The sequence below is a fragment of the Colobus angolensis genome, unplaced genomic scaffold (assembly GCF_000951035.1).
Source record: "Colobus angolensis palliatus isolate OR3802 unplaced genomic scaffold, Cang.pa_1.0 Scaffold14, whole genome shotgun sequence".
NCBI classification, from domain to species: Eukaryota; Metazoa; Chordata; class Mammalia; order Primates; family Cercopithecidae; genus Colobus; species Colobus angolensis.
Window position 1 is genome coordinate 23356375 of NW_012114488.1, and position 24204 is coordinate 23380578.

General features: G+C 36.4%; 1 protein-coding gene across 2 annotated transcripts in view; it reads left to right on the plus strand.

Annotated features, from left to right (window-relative positions):
- NUS1 (nuclear undecaprenyl pyrophosphate synthase 1 homolog (S. cerevisiae)) overlaps positions 1 to 23988 on the plus strand; it is a 37652-nt gene extending 13664 nt beyond the window's left edge. The window contains exons 2-5 of one of the 2 annotated variants that reach the window (XM_011935080.1): positions 3593 to 3718; positions 4584 to 4733; positions 11776 to 11855; positions 23849 to 23988. In XM_011935080.1, coding sequence (XP_011790470.1) covers positions 3593 to 3718; positions 4584 to 4733; positions 11776 to 11855; positions 23849 to 23878 — 386 coding nt within the window. In that variant the 3' untranslated portion in view covers positions 23879 to 23988. Of the gene's footprint in view, positions 1 to 3592; positions 3719 to 4583; positions 4734 to 11775; positions 11856 to 14101; positions 14202 to 17427; positions 18151 to 23848 lie in introns of those variants that run through there. The other variant, XM_011935079.1, reaches the window with a different exon arrangement.
- The last annotated feature ends 216 nt before the right edge of the window (positions 23989 to 24204 follow it).

Genomic DNA, 24204 nt, shown 5'->3' on the forward strand with positions numbered 1-24204 from the left:
CCTTAAATTTTTGCACCCCAAATTTTACCTCACCTATTTTTGTCTGGGCTTTTTTTGTTTTCAAGTCTTGTGAGTAACTAGAATCAGAAAAGAAGGAGCACATGGACAGAAAGAGAGGGCTGAGACGGGAACCCTGAGGAATAATCTTTATTTAGGGTGAAAAGAAGAAGAGGATTCAGTGGAAAGTGAGAGTGAGCCATTCAAGGAGCCAGGTTACGTGTTGAATCAGGAAGAGAACATTGAGACAAGGTGGGATAAAGATAGAATTTTGAGAAGGAAGCATGGTGGTCATTAATGGTAATGCTTCAGAAAAACTGAGGAGGGAAGAATAAAGATTGAGGAGAGGTAGTGAATATTCTGGTGATAAGATTGTCATCCATTGCTTTGAAGAGGGCAAGAGTTCCTGAGAAGATTTACCATTTTAATCTGGAGGCTAAGGTAAATATGAACAAATTGGTGAGAACTGAAGGCTAGGTTTTTAAAAAGAAAATCAACGGAAGGGATTGGTGTGATGTGAATAGACAAAGCAAGCTTTCCTGGTATTACCCAACACTATTAAAATGAACAAATGTTAGTTTTTATGGGAAAGGGAGTCATTTACCATTTTATTTTTAATAAACTTATATGTCCTGGCTGGAGTGTTATGGAGATTTTTACATTTGTTTGTTTTATTTGTTTTAGAGAAAGAGTCTCTGTGTTGCTCAAGTTGGAGTGCAGTGGCATGATCATAGCTCACTGCAGCCTTGAACTCCTGGGCTTAAGCAATCCTCCCACCTAGGCATCCTGAATAGTTGGGGCTAAGGGCGTGTGCCTCCACATCCAGCTAATTTGAAAACTTTTTTTTTGTAGAGACAAGGTCTTGCTATGTTGCCCAGGTTAGCCTCTAATTCCTGGCCTCAAGTGTTCCTCCTGCCTTGGCCTCCCAAAGTGCTGGGATTGCAGGTGAGAGCCACTGGCACCCAGGCCATTGTTAAATTAAGAAATTTTTGAAATTCATATGACTTCCACAATTTATACGTACAATACAGACCAAAGTGTGGTCTAACTTGTGTAGATAGTTGGAAATCTTGTAAAATTTATAAGCCGGCATCATGTATTTTATATGCTGTTTTGGAATATGTCCTTTTTCTATCATGTGAATTTTATGATTGATTTGGTGATTATGATTATATCCTACACTTCTGCATTACTCCACAAGTATTACTGTTCTAAAGATTGCCATTCAAATAGCTCCTGATATTAATCACCTTCCTTTAAAATTTTGCTAATATTTAGTGATTTTTTTTTCTTTTTTGCTTAATCTTGTTCTGGATGTGGCTGTTTCAAAATGTTCACTTTTATATTTCCACACTTAGAGTCTTAGGATTTTAGACTTTCATAATAATTGTGGGCATTCATATGTAGTGCCATCTTAGCCTTCTACTTTTCTCTATATATACCTACTTATATTTGAAATCTTACTAATCGTGATTCTTGTGTATTTGGCTCTCCCACATTAAGGAGGATGATTCCCAAGTGTATATCTGTGTCTCAGTTTCTGAGCTCCCATATTCTTTCAGCAGACATTTATTTATTGTTTGCTCTGTGCCAGACACTGTGGTTGGCCCTGGTGAGCAAAACAGATAAGATCCCTACTCACATTGGTGCTTATATGACCTCTCTTGAACTCCTTCTGTATCATCCCTCTTAATCACTTTTATAGTAATCCCCACCTAAATTTTCTATCATCAGCTAAAACCGAACTTATCCTTTCCTTCCAACCATTTCTCTTTGTTGAATTTTCAACTTTTAAAAATGTTATTGGCCAGGTGCGGTGGCTCACGCCTGTAATCCCAGCACTTTGGGAGGCCGAGGCGGGCAGATCATGAGGTGCAGAGTTCAAGACCATCGTGGCTAACACGGTGAAATCCCATCTCTCCTAAAAAAATAAAAAAATTAGCTGAGCATGGTGGCGCATGCCTGTAGTCCCAGTTCCTCAGGAGGCTGAGGCAGAAGAATTGCACGAACCCAGGAGGTGGAGGTTGCAGTGAGCCGAGATTGCGCCACTGCACTCCAGTCTGGGTGACAGAGTGAGACTCTGTCTCAAAAAAAAAAAAAAGTTATCATTTTCTGCTACCTAGGATAAAAGCCATGGAATTTTCTACATTCACTTCTAAGTCAGTCATGTACCATATTCTCTCAATTCTTCCTTTGTGGTGAATCCTTTTTCCCCTCATCTGCTCAACAAATTATGTATGGACTAATACAGTAGTCTGCTGCTTGCCCTTCTATATGTGGTTGCCAGATTAATTCTTGTAAAGATATAAATTTTTATGTATTCCCATATTGCTCAGAAATTGTTGCTTATCCATTTGATAGGCAGAATGAGATAAAAACTAGGACTGTCCTCTTACCAGTTTTTTCATATCCTTTGCATCAGCAGCATTGGTCTGTTTTTTTAACATTCCAAACTCATGCTTTTTCTTAAGCATTTTTTCCCACCTGGTATCTTCTGTAGTTTCTTCTGTTTAACCTTCTGAGTTCATCTCAGCTCGTCTTATTTTATAAAGCCTTCCTCACCAAAGGAGACTGCTTTTGTAACTACTGTTACACATACACTTCTGACTTGGCATTTGTATACAGTATATCCAGCAGGTTCTGTGCCATATAAATATACACACACACACACACACACACATATACACACACACACATATATATATATATAAAAGCTGGAAATTCTACAAAGAGAACTGGTTTGAAGGAAAAGATTTAAGCAGCTTTATATATATATATATGTGTGTGTGTGTGTGTATATTAACCTGTGTTCTCCCTCCCAGTTATTTTGTTGAACTACTTTAAAGTCAGGCCTGACTAAGAGTACAGAGTAGGAACATTTGATAAAGATTAAAAAGGCAATGGCCACTAGAAAGCTGCCTCTGCAAATTGTCAACGACTTGTTCCTTTATGTCACACAGTTCCTTTGTCTTTCTCAATAACGTGACAGTAGTTAACAGTGTTAACTTTTCCCTGCATAGAGGACTATATATTTTATGTATTTTATTTCTGTGCTTTGTTTTAATTTACTAAATTTACTTTTTCTGTTCTCTACTTTTTACGTAATCCATATTACTTCTTATGATTTAAAAAACTAATCAAATTGAAGCAATATTATTTAATACAAGTAGTAAATCTGCAGAAAAGGTACATTAGACTGTGAGTGAGGAACACAATAGGCTCTAGACCACTGCTGCAATTTATAATTTCTTGGAGAAGAACCTTAAAGAGTTCTTAAAGGCCTCAGTTTCTGAATCCACAAAGATTTTAAGTAAGTGATCTCTTAAAAGTCCTTTCTAAGTCTAAATTTCTGTCATATTCACATGCCACTACTTAAGTAGTTACCTCTGTTCTTTTTTTTCCTGGAAGGCAGACTCTTGTGTTAACAAAGTTTTGTTGTCATGTTTTCCTTTTAGATCCTAGTTTAGGACTAGTCATTACAGCTTTGCTTGACATTTGTTCAGTACTGGATCTAGTGTTGTTTTCACAGCAAGCATTCACTTGAAGAGGAAAAATTAACCTAGTTGCGTTTTACTTGCCTTTTTCTTTTTTAAAGGTATTTTCAAAAGAAATAATTCCAGATTGATGGATGAAATTTTAAAACAACAGCAAGAACTTCTGGGCCTAGATTGTTCAAAATACTCACCAGAATTTGCAAATAGTAATGACAAAGATGATCAAGGTAAGCATGAGTGTATAATTGAACATGTAGCATAGGAAGATGTGTGTTTCATGTTTCATGGCAATTTCTGTTACTCTGTCATTTATTCATTCACGTTGCTCTCTTAGTCTTTATTGTCAACATCTTTAATCATCAGATTTAGACTTTCCTATCTCAGTCTTGGTAAAAAGTGAACACATGGTGAGGATTTTATTTAACCAGGCAAATTTTTTAACTGGTTCCACAGAAAATCCATAAAATGGACACATTTGTAGGGATATTGAAATGAATATATAAATAGAGGTACAACTGGTTGTTCTATGGCATGAGGGAAGAAATTGAATCTTTGCTGGACAAGGAAGAATTTGCGTGTCTGTAGATAAGAATTTTGCAGTGTTATCTGAGAATCCTATCAGTTGTAAGGTAGCTCCTATAGAAGTAGAATTGATAAAAGGTGTGTATGCTATAGGCAATGCATATTCCACTGTAACAGTTTTTTCTTAGTCTTTATTTTTTCTTTTATTCTGTGTTACTGCTAACTGTATTGCAACTATAGAGGAAATTTTAGATGCATGAAAATTTGTTAGCTAGCCTGTAAAGCTTCTGTTTTCTAGAGGATGTAGTCACAATACATAGTCATTCTGAACACTTTGAAAAGAAGGCAGTGTATAAATTTATACATGGATATGATTTCGGGTGCATAGATCCTTTCAGAGGAGAATAGCTAAGTATGTTTTGATACTGAAATTGAAGGGCTTAAACAATTCTTGTTTACTGTAAGAACTGTATGTTTATTTTGGTCTAAACCTTATATTTCTTAAAACTGATTTTGAAATAGACCTGTAAGAGAGTGTTTTTAAAATACATTGTTTGTTTTTTCCTCCAGTTTTAAATTGCCATTTGGCAGTGAAGGTGCTGTCCCCGGAAGATGGAAAAGCAGATATTGTGAGAGCTGCTCAGGACTTTTGCCAGTTAGTAGCACAGAAGCAAAAGAGACCCACAGATTTGGATGTAGATATGTTAGGCAGTTTACTTAGTAAGTTTTTTATATATATACATATATGTGTGTATGTATGCGGTGTGTGTGTTTAGTTTTGTCACACAAGGATACAGTATGAAAGGAAATATTTGTTTCTTTCACACTATAAAGCCTGATTCTTTTTGTTGCTATACCTGTTAAATTTCTGAAATTTAAAGACCTATGTGATAATGGTTTCGAGACAATGAGATTTGTAGCCACTCACTTGCATGAGGATTTAATGGTAAAGGAGACGAGCTTTGAGGATCTTTTTTGTAGTGATGACTGTTCTTGAAAATAGGACTTCTGCTTGTTAGCCTTCCTCTCCCTCTTCCCCTTTCTTTTTACTTTGAATTTTCCCTTAACTTTGAACTTAATCTTTTTATGAGGTGATCCCAGGAATATAACTTGTAATCTTACCGTTACCGTGATTCCTTTTTAATTATTCTTTCTATTATGCTATACCAAATATACAACTGTATTTGTCATGTTATACCAAATATAACTTTTTTTCTTCAGCTGTTGAAAAAAGCCTTTGGTTTGCTTATTCTCTCTAGAGAATTCCCTCTAGGACCTTTTTGCCTTACCATCATGGTCCTTCTTGCTTACTAGCATTAGCCTTGATCCTTTTGAAGAAAATCTCTTTAGTAAATTCATGTTCATTAATAGTTTCTATAGACATACAGTTTTAGACATTCATTCATTTTTTATTACTTAGAATATCCATTTACTTATTAATCATGCATTTTCAGGCTGGATGGGGTGGCTCACACTTGTAATCCCAGCACTTTGGGAGGCTGAGGCAGGTGCATCGCTTGAGCACAGGAGTTTGAGACCAACCTGGGCAACATAGCAAAACCCCATCTCTACAAAACATAAAAAATTAGCCAGGCATGGTGGCTCATGCCTGTGGTCCCAACTACTCAGGAGGCTGAAGCAGTAGTATAGTTTGAGTTCAAGAGGTAGAGGTTGCAGTGAGCCAAGATCGCATCAGTACACTCTAGCCTGGGTGACGGAATGAGACCCTGTCTCAGAAAAAGAAAAAAAAAATGCATTTTCTGTCTAACTTACTTATTTACTTAACTCTCCATTCTTTGTTTCTTCCACTTTGACATGTGTCCATCACAGAGCAAAGTCCATATCCCGCTTCTTGGTTTCGCTAACTTCCTACTTTTGTTGACTGCTCATTTCCTACCCTACTCTTTGTATTCTCTGTCATTGCCTAATTATATTCAGGCTCAGTGAGTAGTACACCATTATGGGAGCTCTCTGCTCAGATGTTACTGGGATGTTGACTGTTTCCTGCACCCTATGAGGTCCTAATAAGAGAGTAATTTCATAAGGACATTCTAAAAGTTGATGGAGATGCAAAGATGACCTTCAGGTAGTCCATGAGAAAGTGCTAATGTTTATTAAGCCCAGGTGTTGCCTGCAGGCATTGTAGGCTTAGGGTACATGGAAATGTACACAATTCTTAACTCATTAATTTGACAGAAGCAAGCATTCTGAATACCATCACCCCCAAAGTTCCTTTGTGACTGCTTTTAGTCCCCACTCCTGCCCCCTACACCAGCAACCACTGATCTGGCTTCTGACTATACTTTTGCTTTTTCTATAAATTTTATATAAAAGGAGTCATACAATATATAGTCTTTTATGTCTTGCTTTGTTTACTTACCGTAATATTTTTGAGGTTCATCTATGTAAAATGCATTAGTCATTCACTATTTTTTATTGGTGAGCAGTATTTTCTAGATATACTACATTTTGCTCATGCATTCATCGGTTAATGCGTATTTGGTTTGTTTCCAGTTTTTGAATAATGCTGTATGACCATTTGTGTACAAGTTTTTGTGTGGATGTTTGTGTGTTTTCAAGAATTCAGAAAGTCAGAATTCTATCAGATAAATTTAACAAAGAAAGTGAAATAATTAAAAAGAATCAAGCAGAAATTCTGGAGTTGAAAATGCTGTTGACATAGTGAAAATGCATCAGAGCCTCAACAGCAGAATTGATCAGGCAGAAGAAAGTTATAAGCTTGAAGATAAACTATTTACAAATACACAGAAGAGACAAAAGAGCGAAGCACACTTACCAAATCTAGGAAAAAGCCTCTTGAGGGCAAATCTGAGTTACTGACCTTAAAGAGGAGCTAGAGAGAGAGAGATGGGGTACAAAGTTTATTCAAACCTAGAGAACTTCCCAAACCTAGAGAAAAATATCAGCATTCAACTACAAAAAGATTATAGAACACCAAGCAGATTTACCGAAAGATGACTACTTCAAGGCATTTAATAATCAAATTCCCAAAGGTCAAGGATTAAAAAAAAAATGGATTCTAAAAGCAACAAGAGAAAAGACACAACATACGATAGAGGTTCAATATACCTGGCAGCAGACTTTTCAGTAGAGACCTTACAGACTGGGAGAGAGTGGCATAACATGTTTTAAAAAGTGCTGAAGGAAAGAAACTTTTACCCTAGAATAATAGTATGCCCAGTGAAAATATCCTTCAAACATGAAGAAGAAATAGACTTTCCCAGACAAACAAAAGCTGAGAGATTTTATCAGCACCACACCTGCCCTGCAAGAAATGCTGAGGGGAATTCTTCAATCAGAAAGGAAAAGATGTTAATGAGCAATAAATCATCTGAAGGTACAACTCTCATTGGTAATAGTAAGTACACAGAATATTACAGAACTGTAACTGTGGTACATAAAACTACTGTCAAGTAAAAAGACCCTGATGACCCAGTCAATAATAATAACTAAAACAACTTTTCAAGACATAGACAGTACAATAAGATACAAATAAAAACAACAGAAAGTTTTAAAATGGGGAGATGAATGTAAAGTGTACAGTTTTTATTAGTTTTCTTTTTGCTTATTTGTTTATACAAGCAGTGTTGTTATCAGCTTAAAATAATGGGTTATAAGAGAGTATTTGAAAGCCTCATGGTAATCTCCAATCAAAAAACTTAAAAGAGATACACAAAAAATAAAAAGCAAGAAATTAAGTCATACCACCAGAGAAAATCACCTTCCGTAAAAGGAGGACAGGAAGGAAGTAAAGAAGGAAGAGAAGACTGCAAAACAACCAGAAAACAAATAACAAAATGGCAGGAGTAAGTCCTTATCAATAATAATTGAATGTAAGTAGACTAAACTCTTCAAAAGACATACAGTGGGCGGATGGATAAAAAACAAGACCCAATGATCTGTTGCCTACCAGAAACATACTTCACCTATAAAGACATACAGACTGAAAATAAAGGGATGGAAAAAGATATTTTATGCCAATAGAAACCCAAAAAGCAGGAGTTATTATACTTATATCAGACAAGAGATATTTCAAGACAAAAACTCTAAGAAGAGACAAAGAAGTTCACTGTCTAGTGATAAAGGGGTCATTTTAGCAAGAGGATATAACATTTGTACATACATCTGCACCCAACATTGGAGAACCCAGATATATAAAGCCAATATTAATAGAGCTAAAGAGAGAGAGAGAGAGACCCCAATACAATAATAGCTGGAGACTTTAACACTGCACTTTCAACACTGGACAGATAAAGACAGAAAATCAACAAAGAAACATTGAACTTAATCTGCACTGTAGACCAAATGGATCTAATAGATATTTACAGAACATTTTATCCAATGGCTGCAGAATATACATTCTGCTTGTCAGCACATGAAACATTCGCAAGGAGAGACCATATATTAAGCCACAAAACAAGTCTAAAACATTCACAAAAATTGAAATAATATCAAGCATCTTCTCTGACCACAATGGAGTAAAACTAGAAATCAGTAACGAGAAATTTTGGAAACTATACAAACACATGGAAACTATATCAATACGCTCCTGGATTACCAGTGGGTCAATGAAGAAATTAAGAAGGAAATTGAAACATTTATTGAGACAAGTGATAATAAAAATACAGCATACCACAACGTATGGGATGCAGCAAAGCAGTACTAACAGGAAAGTTTAAAGATCAGAGCAGAAATGAATGAATTTGAAATGAAAAAGTATATACAAAAGATCAAAAAATTGGTGGTGTTTTAGAAAAGATAAAATTGAGAAATCTTTAGTTAGACCAAGGAAAAAAACCAGAATACCCAAATAAATAAAATCAGAGATGGAAAGGAGATATTGCAGAAATTCAAAGGATCGTTAGTGGCTGCTGTGAGCAACTGTATGCCAATAAATCCCCCTTGGAAAATCTAGAAGAAATAGATAAATTCCTAGACGCATACAACCCACCAAGATTGAACCATGAAGAAATCCAGATCTCAAAGAGACCAATAATAAGTGATGAGATTGAAGCTGAAGTAATAAAAAGTTTTAGAGCAATGGAAAGCTCAGGACTTGATGGCTTCATTGCTGGATTCTACCAAACATTTAAAGAAGAACTAATACCAATTCTACTCAAACTGTTCTGCACAATAGAAAGGAGGGAATGCTTTCAAATTCATTCTATGAAGCTAGTATTGCCATGTTACCCAAACCAGACAGAGACACATCAAAAAAAGAAAACTACAAGCCAGTATCACTGATAAGTGTTCATGAAGAAATCCTCCACAAAATAATGGCAAACCAAATTCAACAATATATTAAAAAGATCATGACCAGGTGAGATTTATATCCCAGGGATGCAAGGATGGTTGAACATACACAAGTCAATGAATATGATATATCAACAGTATGAAAGATAAAAATCACAATCATTTCAATTGATACTGAAGAAGCATTTGATAAAATTAAACACTTGCATGATAAAACCCATAAAAATCTGGCTATAGAAGGAACATACTACAACATAATAAAAGCCATATATGATGGACCCATAGCTACTATCTTTCTGAATGGGGAAAAACTGAAAGCCTTTCCTCCTAAATCTGGAACACAAGGATGCCCACTTTCACCACTGTTATTTAGCATAGTACTGGAGGTCCTAGCTAGAACAATCAGACCAGAAAAAGAAGGAAAAGGTATCCAAATTGGAAAGGAAGAAGTCCTTTGCAGATGATCTGATCTCAAATTTGGAAAAACCTAAAGATTCCACCAAACAACTATTAGAACAGATAAACACATTCAGTAAAGTTGCAGGATACAAAACCAATGTACAAAAATCAGGAACATTTCTAGATGTCAATAGTGAACAATCTGAAAAAGAAACCAAGAAAGTAATCCCATTTACAATAGGTACAAATAAAATTAAATATCTAGGAATTAACCAAAGAAGTGAAAGAGCTCTACAGTGAATACTGTGAAATGTTGATGAGAGAAATTAAGGACAACGGCCAAAAAATCTAAGCCTATTTTCCGTTCATGGATTGGAAGAAGAATCAGTATTGTTAAAATGTCCATACTCCCCAAAGCAATCTGCAATCAGTGCAACTTCTGTCAAAATATCAATGACATTCACAGAATTAGAAAAAACAATCCGAAAATTTATATGGAATCACAAAAAGACCCAGAATAGCCAAAGCTATTCTAAGCAAAAAGAACAAAACTGGAGGAATCACATTACCTGACTTCCAGTTATGCTACAGAGCCATACTTATAGTTACCAAAACAGCATGGCACTGGCATAGAAACGGACACAGACTAATGGCAGAGAATAGACAATCTAGAGACAAATGCATACATCTCCAGTGAACTCATTTTTTGACAAAGGTGCCCAGAACATAACTCTGGGGAAAACCGGTATCTTCAATAAATGGTGCAGGGAAAACTGGATATCCATATGCAAAAGAATGAAACTAGAACCCTATCTCTTGTCACATACAAAAATCAAATCAAAATGCATGAAAGACTTAAATCTAAGCTCTCAAACTAAGAAACTACTACAAGAAGACATTGGGGGAAGCTCTCTAGGACATTGGACTGGGCCAAAACCCTACAAGCACAGGCAACCAAAGCAAAAATGAACAAATGGGATCACATCAAGTTAAAAAGCTGCTGCACAGCAAAGGAAACAGTCAGCAAAGTAAAGAGACAACACAGAGAATGGGAGAAAATATTTGCAAACTACCCATCTGACAAGGGATGAATAACGAGAATACATAAGAAGCTTAAGCAAATCTATAGGAAAAAAATCTAATCTGATTTTTTAAATGGGCAAAAGATCTGAATAGATATTTCTCAAAAGAATACATATAGATAGCAAATAGGTATATGCAAAGATGCTCAATATCACTGATCATTGGAGAAATGCAAATTAGACCTACAATAACATATCGTAAAATGGCTTTTTTTTTTTTTTTAAACAACAGGTAATAACAAATGCTAACGAGGATGTGGAGAAAGGGAATCCTTGTACACGGTTGGTGGGAATGTAAATTGGTCCAACCAGTATGGAGAACAGTTTGGAGGTTTCTCTAAAAACTAAACATTGAGCTACCATATGATCCAGTAATCCCACTGCTAGGTATATACCAAAAAGAAAAGAATCTGCACTCCTATGTTTATTGCAGCACTGTTCACAATAGCCAAGATTTGGAAGCAGCTGAGGTGTCCATCAGCAGATGAATCAATAAAGAAAATGTACAGATGGACCATAGAGTAGTATTCAGCCATAAAAAAACAAGATCCTGTCATTTGCAGCAACACGGATGAAACTGGAGGTCATTATGTTAAATGAAATAAACCCGTCACAGAAAGACAAATATCACATGTTCTCACCTGTGGGAGCTAAAAATTAAAACAATTGAACTCATGGAGATAGAGAGTAGAAGGATGGTTGCTAGAGGCTGGGAAAGGTAATAGGGGAGTGAGCTGGGGGAAGTGAGGCTGGCTACTATGTACAAAAAAAAATTGAGTAAGTTTTTTTTCAAAGTTGTTGTGTCTATTCAGGGTCCTTTGCATTTTTCTATAAAGTTTGGGATTGGCTTTTTAATTTAAAAAAACTCTGCTGGGGTTTTGATATGGATTGAGTTGAATCTATAGCTCAATTTGGGGAAGTTGCCATCTTAACAATATTGAGTCTTCAGTTCATGAATATAGTGTATTTCTCCATTTGTTTGGGTTCTAATTATCTTTTTTTTGGAGACAGAGTCTTGCTCTATCGCCCAGGCTGGAGTGCAGTGGCACAATCTCGGCTCACTGCAGACTCCGCCTCCCGGGTTCACGCCATTCTCCTGCCTCGGCCTTCCGAGTAGCAGGGACTACATACAGGCGCCGACCACCACGCCTGACTAACTTTTTGTATTTTTAGTAGAAATGGGGTTTCACTGTGTTAGCCAGGATGGTCTTGATCTCCCGACCTCGTGATCCACCCGCCTCGGCCTCCCAAAGTGCTGGGATTACAGGTGTGAGTCACTGCACCTGGCTGGGTTCTAATTTTCTTAAATAATATTTTGCAGTTTCACGGTATAGAATTTCTACTTCTTTTGTTAAATTTACTCCTTAGGTATTTTATTCTTTTTGATGCTGTTGTTAATGGAATTATTTTCTTAATTTTCAGGTTGTTTGTTAATACTTAGAAATACACTTGTTTTTTAATACTGATTTTGTATCCTGCAACCTTGCTAAGATACAAGTTCACCTAATACTTCTAGTAGCTCTTCTTGTAGAGACTTAGGATTTTCTAAATACAGGATCATGTTGTCTATAAATAAAGATTACTCCTGCTGTCTCTGCTCAGGTTATTTTTTTATTTTATTTTTTAGTCCGGCTTTTGTCTATGTAGCTTAGTGGTTAGCCAGTGATTTCCATACTGGTTATGCTTAGATACCTTAAATTTGTAAGGCTTCCATGATTTCTGGTATTGGAAACTGAATTTAAAGTTGCCACTAGTTCTCAAGTTTCCTTGGCTTTTGATTTTCGCTGAACTTTCTTCCTGCCCTGTCCCCTACCCTGCTTCCCCTCTTAGTATGTATGTTATTTCCCAGTCGGCCATGGATATGTGAGAGTTTATCTCTGCCCTTATTTCCTGGATCTCACTGTTAAATTTCTTTCCATTGTACTAATTGGGGCTACAACCTCAGGCAAGTAAAGCTGTGTGTTTTCCTATTTGTTCTCTTTTGAATTTCCCACCTTTAACTGTCAAACCATGAATTTTCATTGTTCCTTTTCCTTCTTGCCTACACCCTCCAATTCCAAATTGAGTCCCTATCTTTTGACAGCAAGTAGCAAATCATCCAGTTTTTCTGTCAGAGATATACTGGTAAAATGTAAGTTCCCTCCAGTTGGTTGGGGTGGACATTGAGAGCAGTCCCAGGCAAGAAAGCTATAGACCTTTGCCATTCTTACTGAAAACTCTAGCTTTTTGTTTTGCTTTGTTTTTTTAAAGAGTAATTGTCCGCCTTTGGTCATTATCTAGCGTTCTTGAATGGTTGGTTTTTTCCAAATTTAACATGTTTTTTATAGAGATTTGCCACCCTCTTTACATCACTATTGGTTTTAAGTTCCTTCTTGTCATTTTTTTATGGAAGATAATTTATTGCTTTTTAGGCGGTACAGGAATGTGTGTTCTTCTGCTTGGCCTATTCACTCTACCAGTATGGACTTTTAAAAGGACTTTGTTATGGAAGTAATTTTTTCAATATTGCTTCTGGACAGGACCACCTAATCCAGCTTCCTTATTTGACAAATGAAGGAATTTGGCACTGGAGAGATTGTACAGCAGATAAGTTAGTGGCAGAACTGAGGATATTAACTATTGGAACCTTAAAATATAGTATCTTTTTTCTATACTCTTCAAACTTTATTTTTAAGCTATTGAAATACCCTTATCCTTTTTCTCCCCAAGTCAGGTCTCATATGGAAACCAGTTCATGAAAGAGATAAAAATTGACCTTGCCCTTGTTCAGGCAGATGCTTGGTCTCCTTTTGCTCTCTGAGGCTGCCCCGGCTCTGGGGAGCACTGAAGACATTTGTAGTATATAGCTAGGAGTTGGTCTTTTTGGGTTCATAGCTGTAAAATGAGGTACATGAGGGAAGGAAGGAGAATAGATACTTTTTAAATTTCGTTTTCGTCTCTGAAGTTACTCGATTCTGTGGCCAGAATCAAGCAGTCATGCCCTTAGAACTGTAGTACGTTTCCCAGGATTCCAAGAAAACACCTATGTTGAGTCTTAAAAGATACATGTGATTTTGGGGGCACCTGTTGTGTGTAGTGTGGGAGTTGGGTTACCCTTATCAGGTAATCAATCCAGTTAAATAGACTTTTGAGACAACTTCCACATTTGGAATGAGCATAGATATTAAAGTATGTATTAGAGAGGGGGGTGGGGCATGGAGACATACCTGAAGAAAACAGGTAGTTTAAGAAACCAATTTGATTAATACATTTTGCCCTTGATCTGTGTGTTTCTGTGTGTGTGCGTGTGGGTGCAGTGGATGTTAAGTTCATGTGTATTTCTTTATTTCCAAGGCTCAAATGGTTGTCCTGATCCTGATTTAGTATTGAAGTTTGGTCCTGTGGACAGCACATTAGGCTTTCTTCCCTGGCACATCAGACTGACTGAGATTGTGTAAGTAATTAAAAGTGCACTGACTTTGTTTAGATTCAGCAAGTGTTTCTTGAGCTCAGCACTGTACTAGATCTGGTGGGGATTTCCAAAGAATTATCATACTGGATCTTTTACGTCAGTTATTTCACAGTGTCACAGGTAAAATAAAGTCATACATAAATGAGTTAGACACAAGAGAGCGTATAGTTGTGCAGATGTTTGGTATTGCCACTCATTACCTTAGGAGATCAGGAGTGAGACATCATTGTAAAGGGTGTGGCTTGATCCATGGATATATAAAATGGGTACAGTTTTCATATTTAGAGGAAAGGCAAGAAGAGGGGAAAAAAGAAAACCTGGGGCAAGGTTTCAAGAAATAAGGAACTAGCCACACCAGAGCGGACAGTGTTAGGCAGTAGTATGAGATGAAATCATATAGTTCAGAGGTGTCAAGGCTCAGAAATCTTTAAATGCCAGCATAAGGAATGTTTATAGTGGTAGGCAGGCAATAAGAAACCTGTTGAGCCTGTATATTATGTGGGAATGGTGATTTTGGAAGGTTTGTTTAGTAGCTTATGCACTACAGTGGATTGGATTTGGGAAAGGATGAGATTAAAAAGACAAGTGAAGAGGCCATAACTATAATTTAAGGGAAAATACATTGAAGAGAGTGAAATTGCTTATTTAGAACAGTTTAGGCAAACTTTCTGTGAAGGGCCAGATAGTAAATATTTTAGGTTTTTCAGGCTGTACAGTCACTTGCAACTGTTCCTCTCTATTGCAGCTATGTAACTCTGCTGCTATAGCTGAACAACCAAGGATGATATGTGAACAAGCGTTGTGACCGTGTTCTGATAAAACTTTATTTACAAAAACAAGTATCAGGCTCCTAGGCTGTATTTGCTGACCCCTAATTTAGAATAAAGGAGAGACATAGTAGCCTTAAAATATATTTAAATGCTGGGTCTTGGAGAATACTACAAATTCTCTCTCCCATGACAAGTATTTACCAAGTATATAATTGCAGGCCTAGCACTTTACTAATTGTGATAAAATTAGAGAAGAGATGAAATGACTCCTAAGTTTTTAAGCTTAAGTGACTAAGTGATTACGATACTATTGAGAGGAAACCAGAAAGTAAAGGGAATATTCAGTTTTGAAGGGAAGATGCAGATGATTTTGAGGCTATAGTCTATTTGGATGGATACACTTAGTGTAGGACAGATAACGATGTAGAATTAATGCTTGAGTGAGAAGTCAAGGCTAAAGATGTATGTTTGGGGATCATGATAACCTAGGAGGTAGTTGAACCTATGAGAATACAGAGTATCTCTCCAGAGTGTACGAAGGGGTCCTTTAAGCTTGCGGGCAGGAGGGACAAAGTTTCAAAAAGAGGAGAGGACATGCAGCATGTTAGAGTTGGAAAGGACTCTGAATCATCTGGTCCTACCTTCTCATTTTATAGGTAAGGAAAATAGGGAAGAGACATTGTTCGAGCTTGTCACAAAGTTAGTTAGAACCCAGGTCTCCAGACTCAGAGTTTCTTTATGGTGGGATTATGTTTCTCTTACCTGGTTTTCTCCAAGGGTTTTCAAGTCATTTCAGGTGGTCTCCAAGTATGACAGCAGTGATGCCGTGGACAGTTGGGAGTGGTCTGGAGGGAAGAACAGAAGGATTTTGGTTTGAATCTTGACTATGCAGCTCAATAATGTGACTTTGGAAAGTTATTTAAACTTCTCTATATTTGTACAAAGGTCATGTTAATTTGGAGCTGAGAATTTAAATCTGATAACGGACAAGATACGAAGCACATAACAGGCTTTTCCTTTGACCTATGTACATGTCTGTGATAGCTATATCACATTATACTGAGGTTTGCTTTGTATCTGTGTACCCTTTACGAGACTGAGCACTGTGATGGCAGGGAAAATGTGTTAATCATAATACAGAGAAGGGAAGGGTGGGGTTCTGACAGAATAGACTGAGAAATAGCAACAGAGCTTCTAAGGCATTGAGGGCTAGTGGCACTGTGTTTATTGAAGAGTTGTAGGAGATGAGGTTGATTGAAGGGGTAAGATGAGGAAGACTTAGGAAAGTTGAGAGTTTGAGGATGTTTGAAGCAAGCTTTAGCAAGAAGAATGGATTAAATTTGTTCTTTGAGCATATTATTTCAGAGACATGAATAAGACTTAAGGTTGATAGCAGAGATTATTAAGAGATGATGAGGAGTTAGAAGTGGGTGACTTGTTTCACAATTTCTGGCAGTCAGAGGAATGATAAAGAAAAGTATAGCTAAAGACAGGCAGGAGTCCTTTCAAGGTGGGTTTGTTCACTCTTTTTTTGTGGTGCGTGTGACTGTGGGACTCTGTCACTCCTCTGTTCTGACCAGGTGTTTGACCCTGATACTATTTGGAATTCCCAGATTATATTTGGAATTCCCACATTATAAAGCTACATAAATTACAGATGTTTTTCATGTTACTTATTGAAAATTAGTAGTTACTTATAATACATAAAGGGAACCCTCTGATCATGTATTCAGTCTATCTTTAAAGTGCTTATTTTCACACTGTAATTGCCCTTGAGTAATTGGAAATGGTGGAGATAAGTGTTGATTTATAGGTTGCTCACAACATGGCTACAATATTTCATCGCGTTTGGATGCTGTGTAGCCCTGCCCAACATTTGCATGGCTTTCCTAAACAAAGCAATATTGACTTTACTCTGAACAGGAGGAATTCTTTAATGGATTTAAATGAGATCCTTTATACATAGATCTCCAGCTTTACATTAATCTAAGCTTACGCTTTAACAAGTTATGAATCTCTCATTACTAGTTGCTTTTTTTGTGGAAAACAAAGGACATATTAATTTTTTACTTGAACTCTTTCACAACAAGCTGAACAATCTTAGTAGAAATTGTTTGGCATATTCTGCTTATAATTTACCCTCAGAGCAGAGGGAATACCTATCTTCCATGAACACTCGTCAATAAACAGTGACCACTACCCCTCAGTGCCTCAGAGGCTCTCTGCTATTTCCCAGTCTGTTCTGTCAGGGTCCCACCCTTTTAGTCTCCATATTATGATTAAGACATTTTCCGTGCTTGTCATGGTGCTGTCTGGTGGAGGATAATTTGGTGTATTCCATTCTTAACTTCTTTTTGTTCCTTATCTTCTGGTTCCCCCCTACATTACATACAGTGTATATCAAATTGCTTTTTTCCCCCCCTGTGTTTTCCTTTCAGCTCTTTGCCTTCCCACCTAAACATCAGTTATGAGGACTTTTTCTCTGCCCTTCGTCAGTATGCAGCCTGTGAACAGCGTCTGGGAAAGTAGTGGTCATTGGTTGCATAATTTGATTTGAGGCTTATGGAGGAAAGGACCCAAGCGACTCTGATGTTTACAAAGCACCTATGAAACCCTGTACACACCTAGTTCATAATCCTCATAATTTATCAACAAACACAAAAAAGTGTCTTACTTGAGAGTGAGTGTGTGTGTGTGCGTGTGCACGTGCACACATGTGCACGTTTGTATGTATGGAAATAAACTTATAAATGGGGACGTATTGGAGAAGGAAATACATAGACCTACAACTTTGAGCAAATAGCAGCCATGTTTTAGGAACTGAAATGTCACACTTAAAGTCTTCAGCCCAGCTACTTCCCTATTTTTGTGGGGAGAAAAGGGCCTGATAGAACTGTTCTGGTTGTGTTTGGCGGGAGGGGAATAATTTTTGTTCAGTTCTTCTTAGTGACCAAACTTTAATTTTTAAGAATAATATATTGACTTACTGAACGGAAGCATTCTGAGTTGAAAGGAGCTCCAGAGGAGCGGAGTTCTGTGTTGCTCACATGTTAAAAGCTTGCTCACCTTCAGAGCAGAGGAAATACCTGTCTTCAGATATCCGTCCATTTTCATCCCTTAATTGTAGTCAAAAGTATGACTTGAGAGTGTTGCTCTGGTGTCTGTATTCTGGGTTATGAAGATTATTTGAAAAATAACTCTTACCACATTGAAATGCAGACTTTTAAAAATTTAAATATTTGATTAGGCAGTCAAAAAAACCAAACAAGCATAAAAGGTCAGTAAGTTGTAATATTGATAGTAAAGGTGGAACACTAACTATAAATGGAAAGTTTTGATTTCCTTTTTTGTTTGATGGGCAGTATGCCATATTATACCCAAAGTTGTTTTAAAAAATATTTCCATCAACTATTTTTTTTTAAATAAACCTTTGAGGGAAGTTACCAAGGCAGCTTTTTTCCTCAAAAGTAACCTGTTCCTCTTTGGAATAGCACATTTTAGGGGCATGGTTAATACCTGAGATTTTTACTCAGTAAATCCTGGTGGTTACTGTGTGTAAAATATCTTTAAGTAGGATTGAAGGCCTCTGTGGGGAATAAAATATTACCAAAGTCTATAAAAATAAATTTAACATGTTCTCTTTTATGACAGAGAGCAGCACTGGTTCTGTTATTTTTAAAATGAATAATTGATTTCTTGATAGGTGTTTAATATTTCTTCCCTCACTGCTGATTCTTAGGTAGAAACCATTCTTGATATTTGATAGACTGTTTTCAGAAAACCCTTGTCAACAAATGTACAATACTTATCTAAAACTGTACATTTAGAATGGAGCAGTTTAATACTAGATCTCAGAAGTTTGGAAAATAGCAAAGAAGACTGGATTTGGAAAGGATGGTCTACAGTTGCTTGTCAAATTCTGAAGCTATGAAGAATAAATGTTTTAACTTTGGATTATGAAACCCCATTTATGATTTTTTAAATACACTTGAAATAAAAATGATTAAACTAAATTTTGGTCCAGTGACGTTACTTTGCACTGCATAATCCATTATACATTGTATGACTTTTTTGTTTTAATTTATTACTGAGAGTTTTGTGTGAAGCTACAGCATATCTAATCAGAGAATTTCTGATTCCTTATACTGTGATTATGTTATATTGAGGCATTTGTAATGCAGCTTAAGACTGAATTTATGCCTTTTGTAAACATAATAGGTATAAATGTCTTATAACATTCTGGAGTATGTATAGCTTTAATGAATGAAATTTAATGGACCTGATTAAAATGAAGGGATTTAATCTTTGTTAAAGTGAAGTTAGTCAGATTACCTACTGGAATATAGCCCAAGCCACTAAAGGTTTAATATTTGCATTTTCATGCTTTTATTTTCTCCTTCCATTCATAAGTGTATACTTGAAAGTACATTTGTAGCCTATGATTTGAGTCTCTTGAAGTTCTAGGAGGAGGCAAACTACAAACTACTAGGATTCTGATTTCAGATGTAGTCATTCCAGAACCTTCTCTTTTTGAGTTCACCTGCTAGTACAATCTCCACAACTTGAATGGCATTGTTTGTTCTGTAATTCCTGCCAAAAGCATCACAAGTTGTATATCATCAAGCCTCCCTTTGCACTCTCAAGAAGAACTGGTAATTTTAAACAAAAGTATGTGTCTTTATTTGTATTGGAAAATACTGTCTTTAAATAGTTTCTTGTTGACACTCCCCACAATGGAAAAATTACCAAATTTAAACCTGTTTTATGAATGGCAGCTTGGAGCATAGCATGTTGGAGGATTTGAATTCCATTCCCAGTTCTCATTGTGTTTTGTTTCTTAAAACTGCAATAATCGGTTACTGTTATAAAGTTTAAAAGGTGGTTTTAATGTGAATAGCAAATTCTGGTATATCGTGACTAACACTTAAGAATGCCTGTCTTTGAGAGGAAGGTGTTATAATATTAATGAACAGTGCCAAATACACTGTGCGTATCTACAATTTAATCTTTGAATGTATGTTACTGGATTCGCTCCCTCCTCCTTCTGTGTGATGGTACCATGCATAGAGTCAATCAAATCCTTGTGATGTTTCGTATGGACTTTGACAACATGTAAATAATGTGTAAAGCAAGTTTTTATGATTAAGGAATCAAATTTATTGAATTTTATTATTGAAAGTTGAAACTTAACATGTATGAACAAAATCCAATAAAAGAATATACTCTTTTCTTTGACTATAGTATTATGTGAATGCTACATTTATTCTGAACACTTAGGGGCTGCAAAAATGTAATAAGAAGTGCATATGACTAGATAGCAATACTGTTTTTTTTAGCTGGTATGCTCTTGGTTGAAATATATTCTCACTTTTACCAGGTTAAACATTTGAAATCTTGCAATGTTACTTGCTTTTTGATAGATAATAGTGAAATAAATTCAGCTTTGCCATTGCTAGAGTTGTCAAAATTCCACAGTAATTAAAATTTGAATTTTCACCGAATATGAAATTTCCAAATTAAAAACGTATTATGTGTACCCTTTTAAAAAGGAATGTGATAGTTCTTGTCAAATGAGGAAATTTAAAGGTAAAAGTTACAGTTTGTCTTATGCTGCATAGACTATTCACCCCCTAACTTGAAGGTCTAATCATAAGACAATTGGTTTTTTGTGCATGGTTTTCATCTAAAATTTAGTTTACCAAAGGTAAATAACTGGTTACTAGGAACTGCCTTTAGCAAAAATTACTATAAAGTTCAGGACAGTTTGAAATAAAACCCAGGAAAAAAGATTAATGTGAGCAGTTCTCCAAGATCCTCGCTGATAGGACATAAAGTATGATAAAATGGGTAGGAAAAGGTATTGCAAAAAGAATTTCTTAAGGTTTAAAAGATACACTTTCGTTATAGGAAAAAGGATTCAGAGAAACAAAGGATTGTAACCTTATTGATTACATTTTTGGTGATCACCGAGAATTTTTTGTACTTATATTTTAAAAAATGTATTCTACTGTAACAAGTTAATAAAGAGATTTTTTAAAAAACTATAAACTAGAAATTGAGAGTCTTACATTCTCTTTTGTATTTGATTATTGTATCTGGATATAAATTACAATAGCACGTGAAAATAAAATGTTTTAATATTATAGTCCACATTCAGTTATTCTTAATATTTAAATTTAATGTTGGTCCAAATTCTTTAAATAATTTTATGCTCGTCTCTTCTCTCCCTCATTTAGTGATTCAGGGACTGTTAATTTTAGCGTGACATACCCAGATGATTGCAACAAATAAAATTAAATGTACTCTGAGGACAAACTTAGCAATATCTGCTATTGACTGTATATAGCCCCCTTCATTAGTAATTTAAGTTGCTGTTACGAGGACAAGAAAAAAATCTGGCTTGGAAAATGGAATCCTGGAAAAAACAAAAAATTCAGAATATGGATAAATACTAACAGCATAGTTCTATACTTGTATAGAGTAATGTTTCCATTCTGATAAAGATTTATTTCAATTGCTATTATGGATGTGGTTCTATGCATGTTTTATTTTAATAAATGTGTATTTTTCAGTGTTAATTTTATCAGTAACAGCTATACTTAATAACTGCCTTAAATTTCTTATTTCTTTTTTTTAGAGATGAGATCTCACTATATTGCCCAGGCTAGGCTTGAATTCGGGCTCAAGCGATCATCCCGCTTCAGCTTCACAAGTAGCTGGGCTGAGAGGTTGTGTGCCATCACCCAGGCAAATTTTTTATTTTACATGAAATAGAAGTAGATATAGGTAATGATAATAGTAGCCAAATTGTCACCATGTATTTTAATTAGATTTCAGACAATTAGAAAATGGGACATCAAGAAAAATGTGGAAGCTACTTAGCTGGGGATGTTTGACATGGCATTCATTTATCTAGTGCAGTGGTTCTCACCTGGAGTGATTTTGTCCCCCAGTGGACATTTGACAACTGGAGACATTTTATGTCACAACTCAAGAGAGGAGGTATTATTAGTGGTATCTAGTGGGACCAGGCCAAGGATGCTGCTAAACATGCTGCAATACACAGGACAGCCCTTGCAACAGTTAGCCTCAAATGTCAGTAGTGCCAAGTCTCAGAATCTTTGGTCTAGTGTGATTTCCATAGTTTGTCACTTAATTTGTGGGAAGGTGGGGTGGTACTGGATGTTGCCAAAAATTTATCCTATAGGTTAATTTTTTAAAACATCCGATTTGTTTAGAATTCATTGTAGATCCTAGAGATAAATTATGTGCATATTTTAATTGTATGAAATGATACATTAACATTTGCCCACACTTTATATTCATTATGTTCACATTTGACATTTGACCTACCAGTTTTCCAAAGTTTATTGGTTTGTTGTCTTAAGTTTATTTGAAAGAAAATGTGTTCTTTGACAGATAGTAATGTTTTATCCGTGTACAAAGTCATGAGAAATCACGTTTCAGATCACCCATTGTATAAACATTAAATTAGCAGTTTCTCCCATTCATTCTGTAGGTAATTGTGATTTCCACAGTTTAATGAGACAGGGTCTCACTCTGTCACCCAGGGCAGCGGCGCAATCTCTGACCCCCAGGCTCCCACAGCAGCCTCCTGAGTAGCTGGGACCACAGGTGCACATCACCATGCCTGGGTTTTTTGTTTGTTTTTGTTTTTGTAGTTTTGGAAGAGACAGGGTCTCGCCATGTTTCCCAGGCTGGTCTCAAACTCGAGTTCAAGCAGTCTGCCTGCCTCAGCTTCCCAAAATGTTGGGATTACAGGCATGAGCCACCGCGCCAGGCCAAAACTGATCTTTAAAATGTGTGTGTGTAACACAATCATGGCTTGTTTTTGAGGTTACATCTCCAAGAACAGACTAAATCACTGTTAAATTTATTTGCCTCTTGTTTTTAAATAATTCATCTGGTGCTCTTTTTTTAGCCTTCTGAAAGCACAACATTGATTGAGGTGGTTTCAACCTTCTGTGATTTCCACAAATAAGTAATTAAGAGTGTTCTTTATAAAGGGATTTTGCTTGCCCTGGAGAAAGATGACTTTTCTAGGGGATAGTAAGAGGGAAATAAACGTGCTTTTGTTCAGGTACATATGAGAGGTAAATGTATATGAGAAACTAGTCCTCATAACTCTGTCATTGACTGGAATGTGCAGTGCACACCAAATATAAAGAATCCAGGAGATTAATAGGAACGTACAGAAAATCTCCAGGCAAATGATTTCATTAAATATTAATTTATGAGTTACTTGGAAGCTGAAAGCAATCTATACATGAGTATGCAGACTATCAAATTCGTTCCAAATCCAAACTCTGTCAGATGTACTGTAAGGTATCAGATGCCTATTAGATGTTAAGACCAGCTACAATGCTCATAGCATATCATTAGTGATGCCTTTAATTATTTTAAAGGAGATAGTTTCCCTACTGCCTACTCTTATGAACACTGGAAGAAAAAAGCAAAGTTAACAAAATGAGCCCGTGTGCTTCAGAATGTGAATTTTTGTCAATTAAAAGGAGAAATAAGTATTACACATAAAACAGCACTGCTTAGCTGCTAAACTGGTGATTATGTCCAAGAATTCTCTATTTTAAAAAAATCTAATTCCAAAAAGATGAACTTAGCTCTTGGTAGTTAAGCATGCTGCAAGGAGGCCTTCTGTAGCTCGTGTCAACATAATTTTTTCCTATCCCTAAATTCCCTGTCCTGTGTGAAGAAAAAAAAAGTGTATTCCTTTTACTTCTTTTTTTTTTTTTTTTTTGAGGCAGAGTCTCGCTCTGTCGCCCGGACTGGAGTGCAGTGGCCGGATCTCAGCTCACTGCAAGCACCGCCTCCCGGGTTTAGGCCATTCTCCTGCCTCAGCCTCCCGAGTAGCTGGGACTACAGGCGCCCGCCACCTCGCCCGGCTAGTTTTTTGTATTTTTTAGTAGAGACGGGGTTTCACCATGTTAGCCAGGATGGTCTCGATCTCCTGACCTGGTGATCCGCCCGTCTCGGCCTCCCAAAGTGCTGGGATTACAGGCTTGAGCCACCGCGCCCGGCCTCCTTTTACTTCTTATCACAAGTAATAAGTAAGTTTACTCCTTATCACAAGCAAGCCTCACATTGTACCTCTGATACCATTTCTTCCTCTTTTCAGGATTTCTTTTTTCCTTCCAGTCTCTGTGCTATATTCTTTCCCTCAGCTACAAGTATTTCAG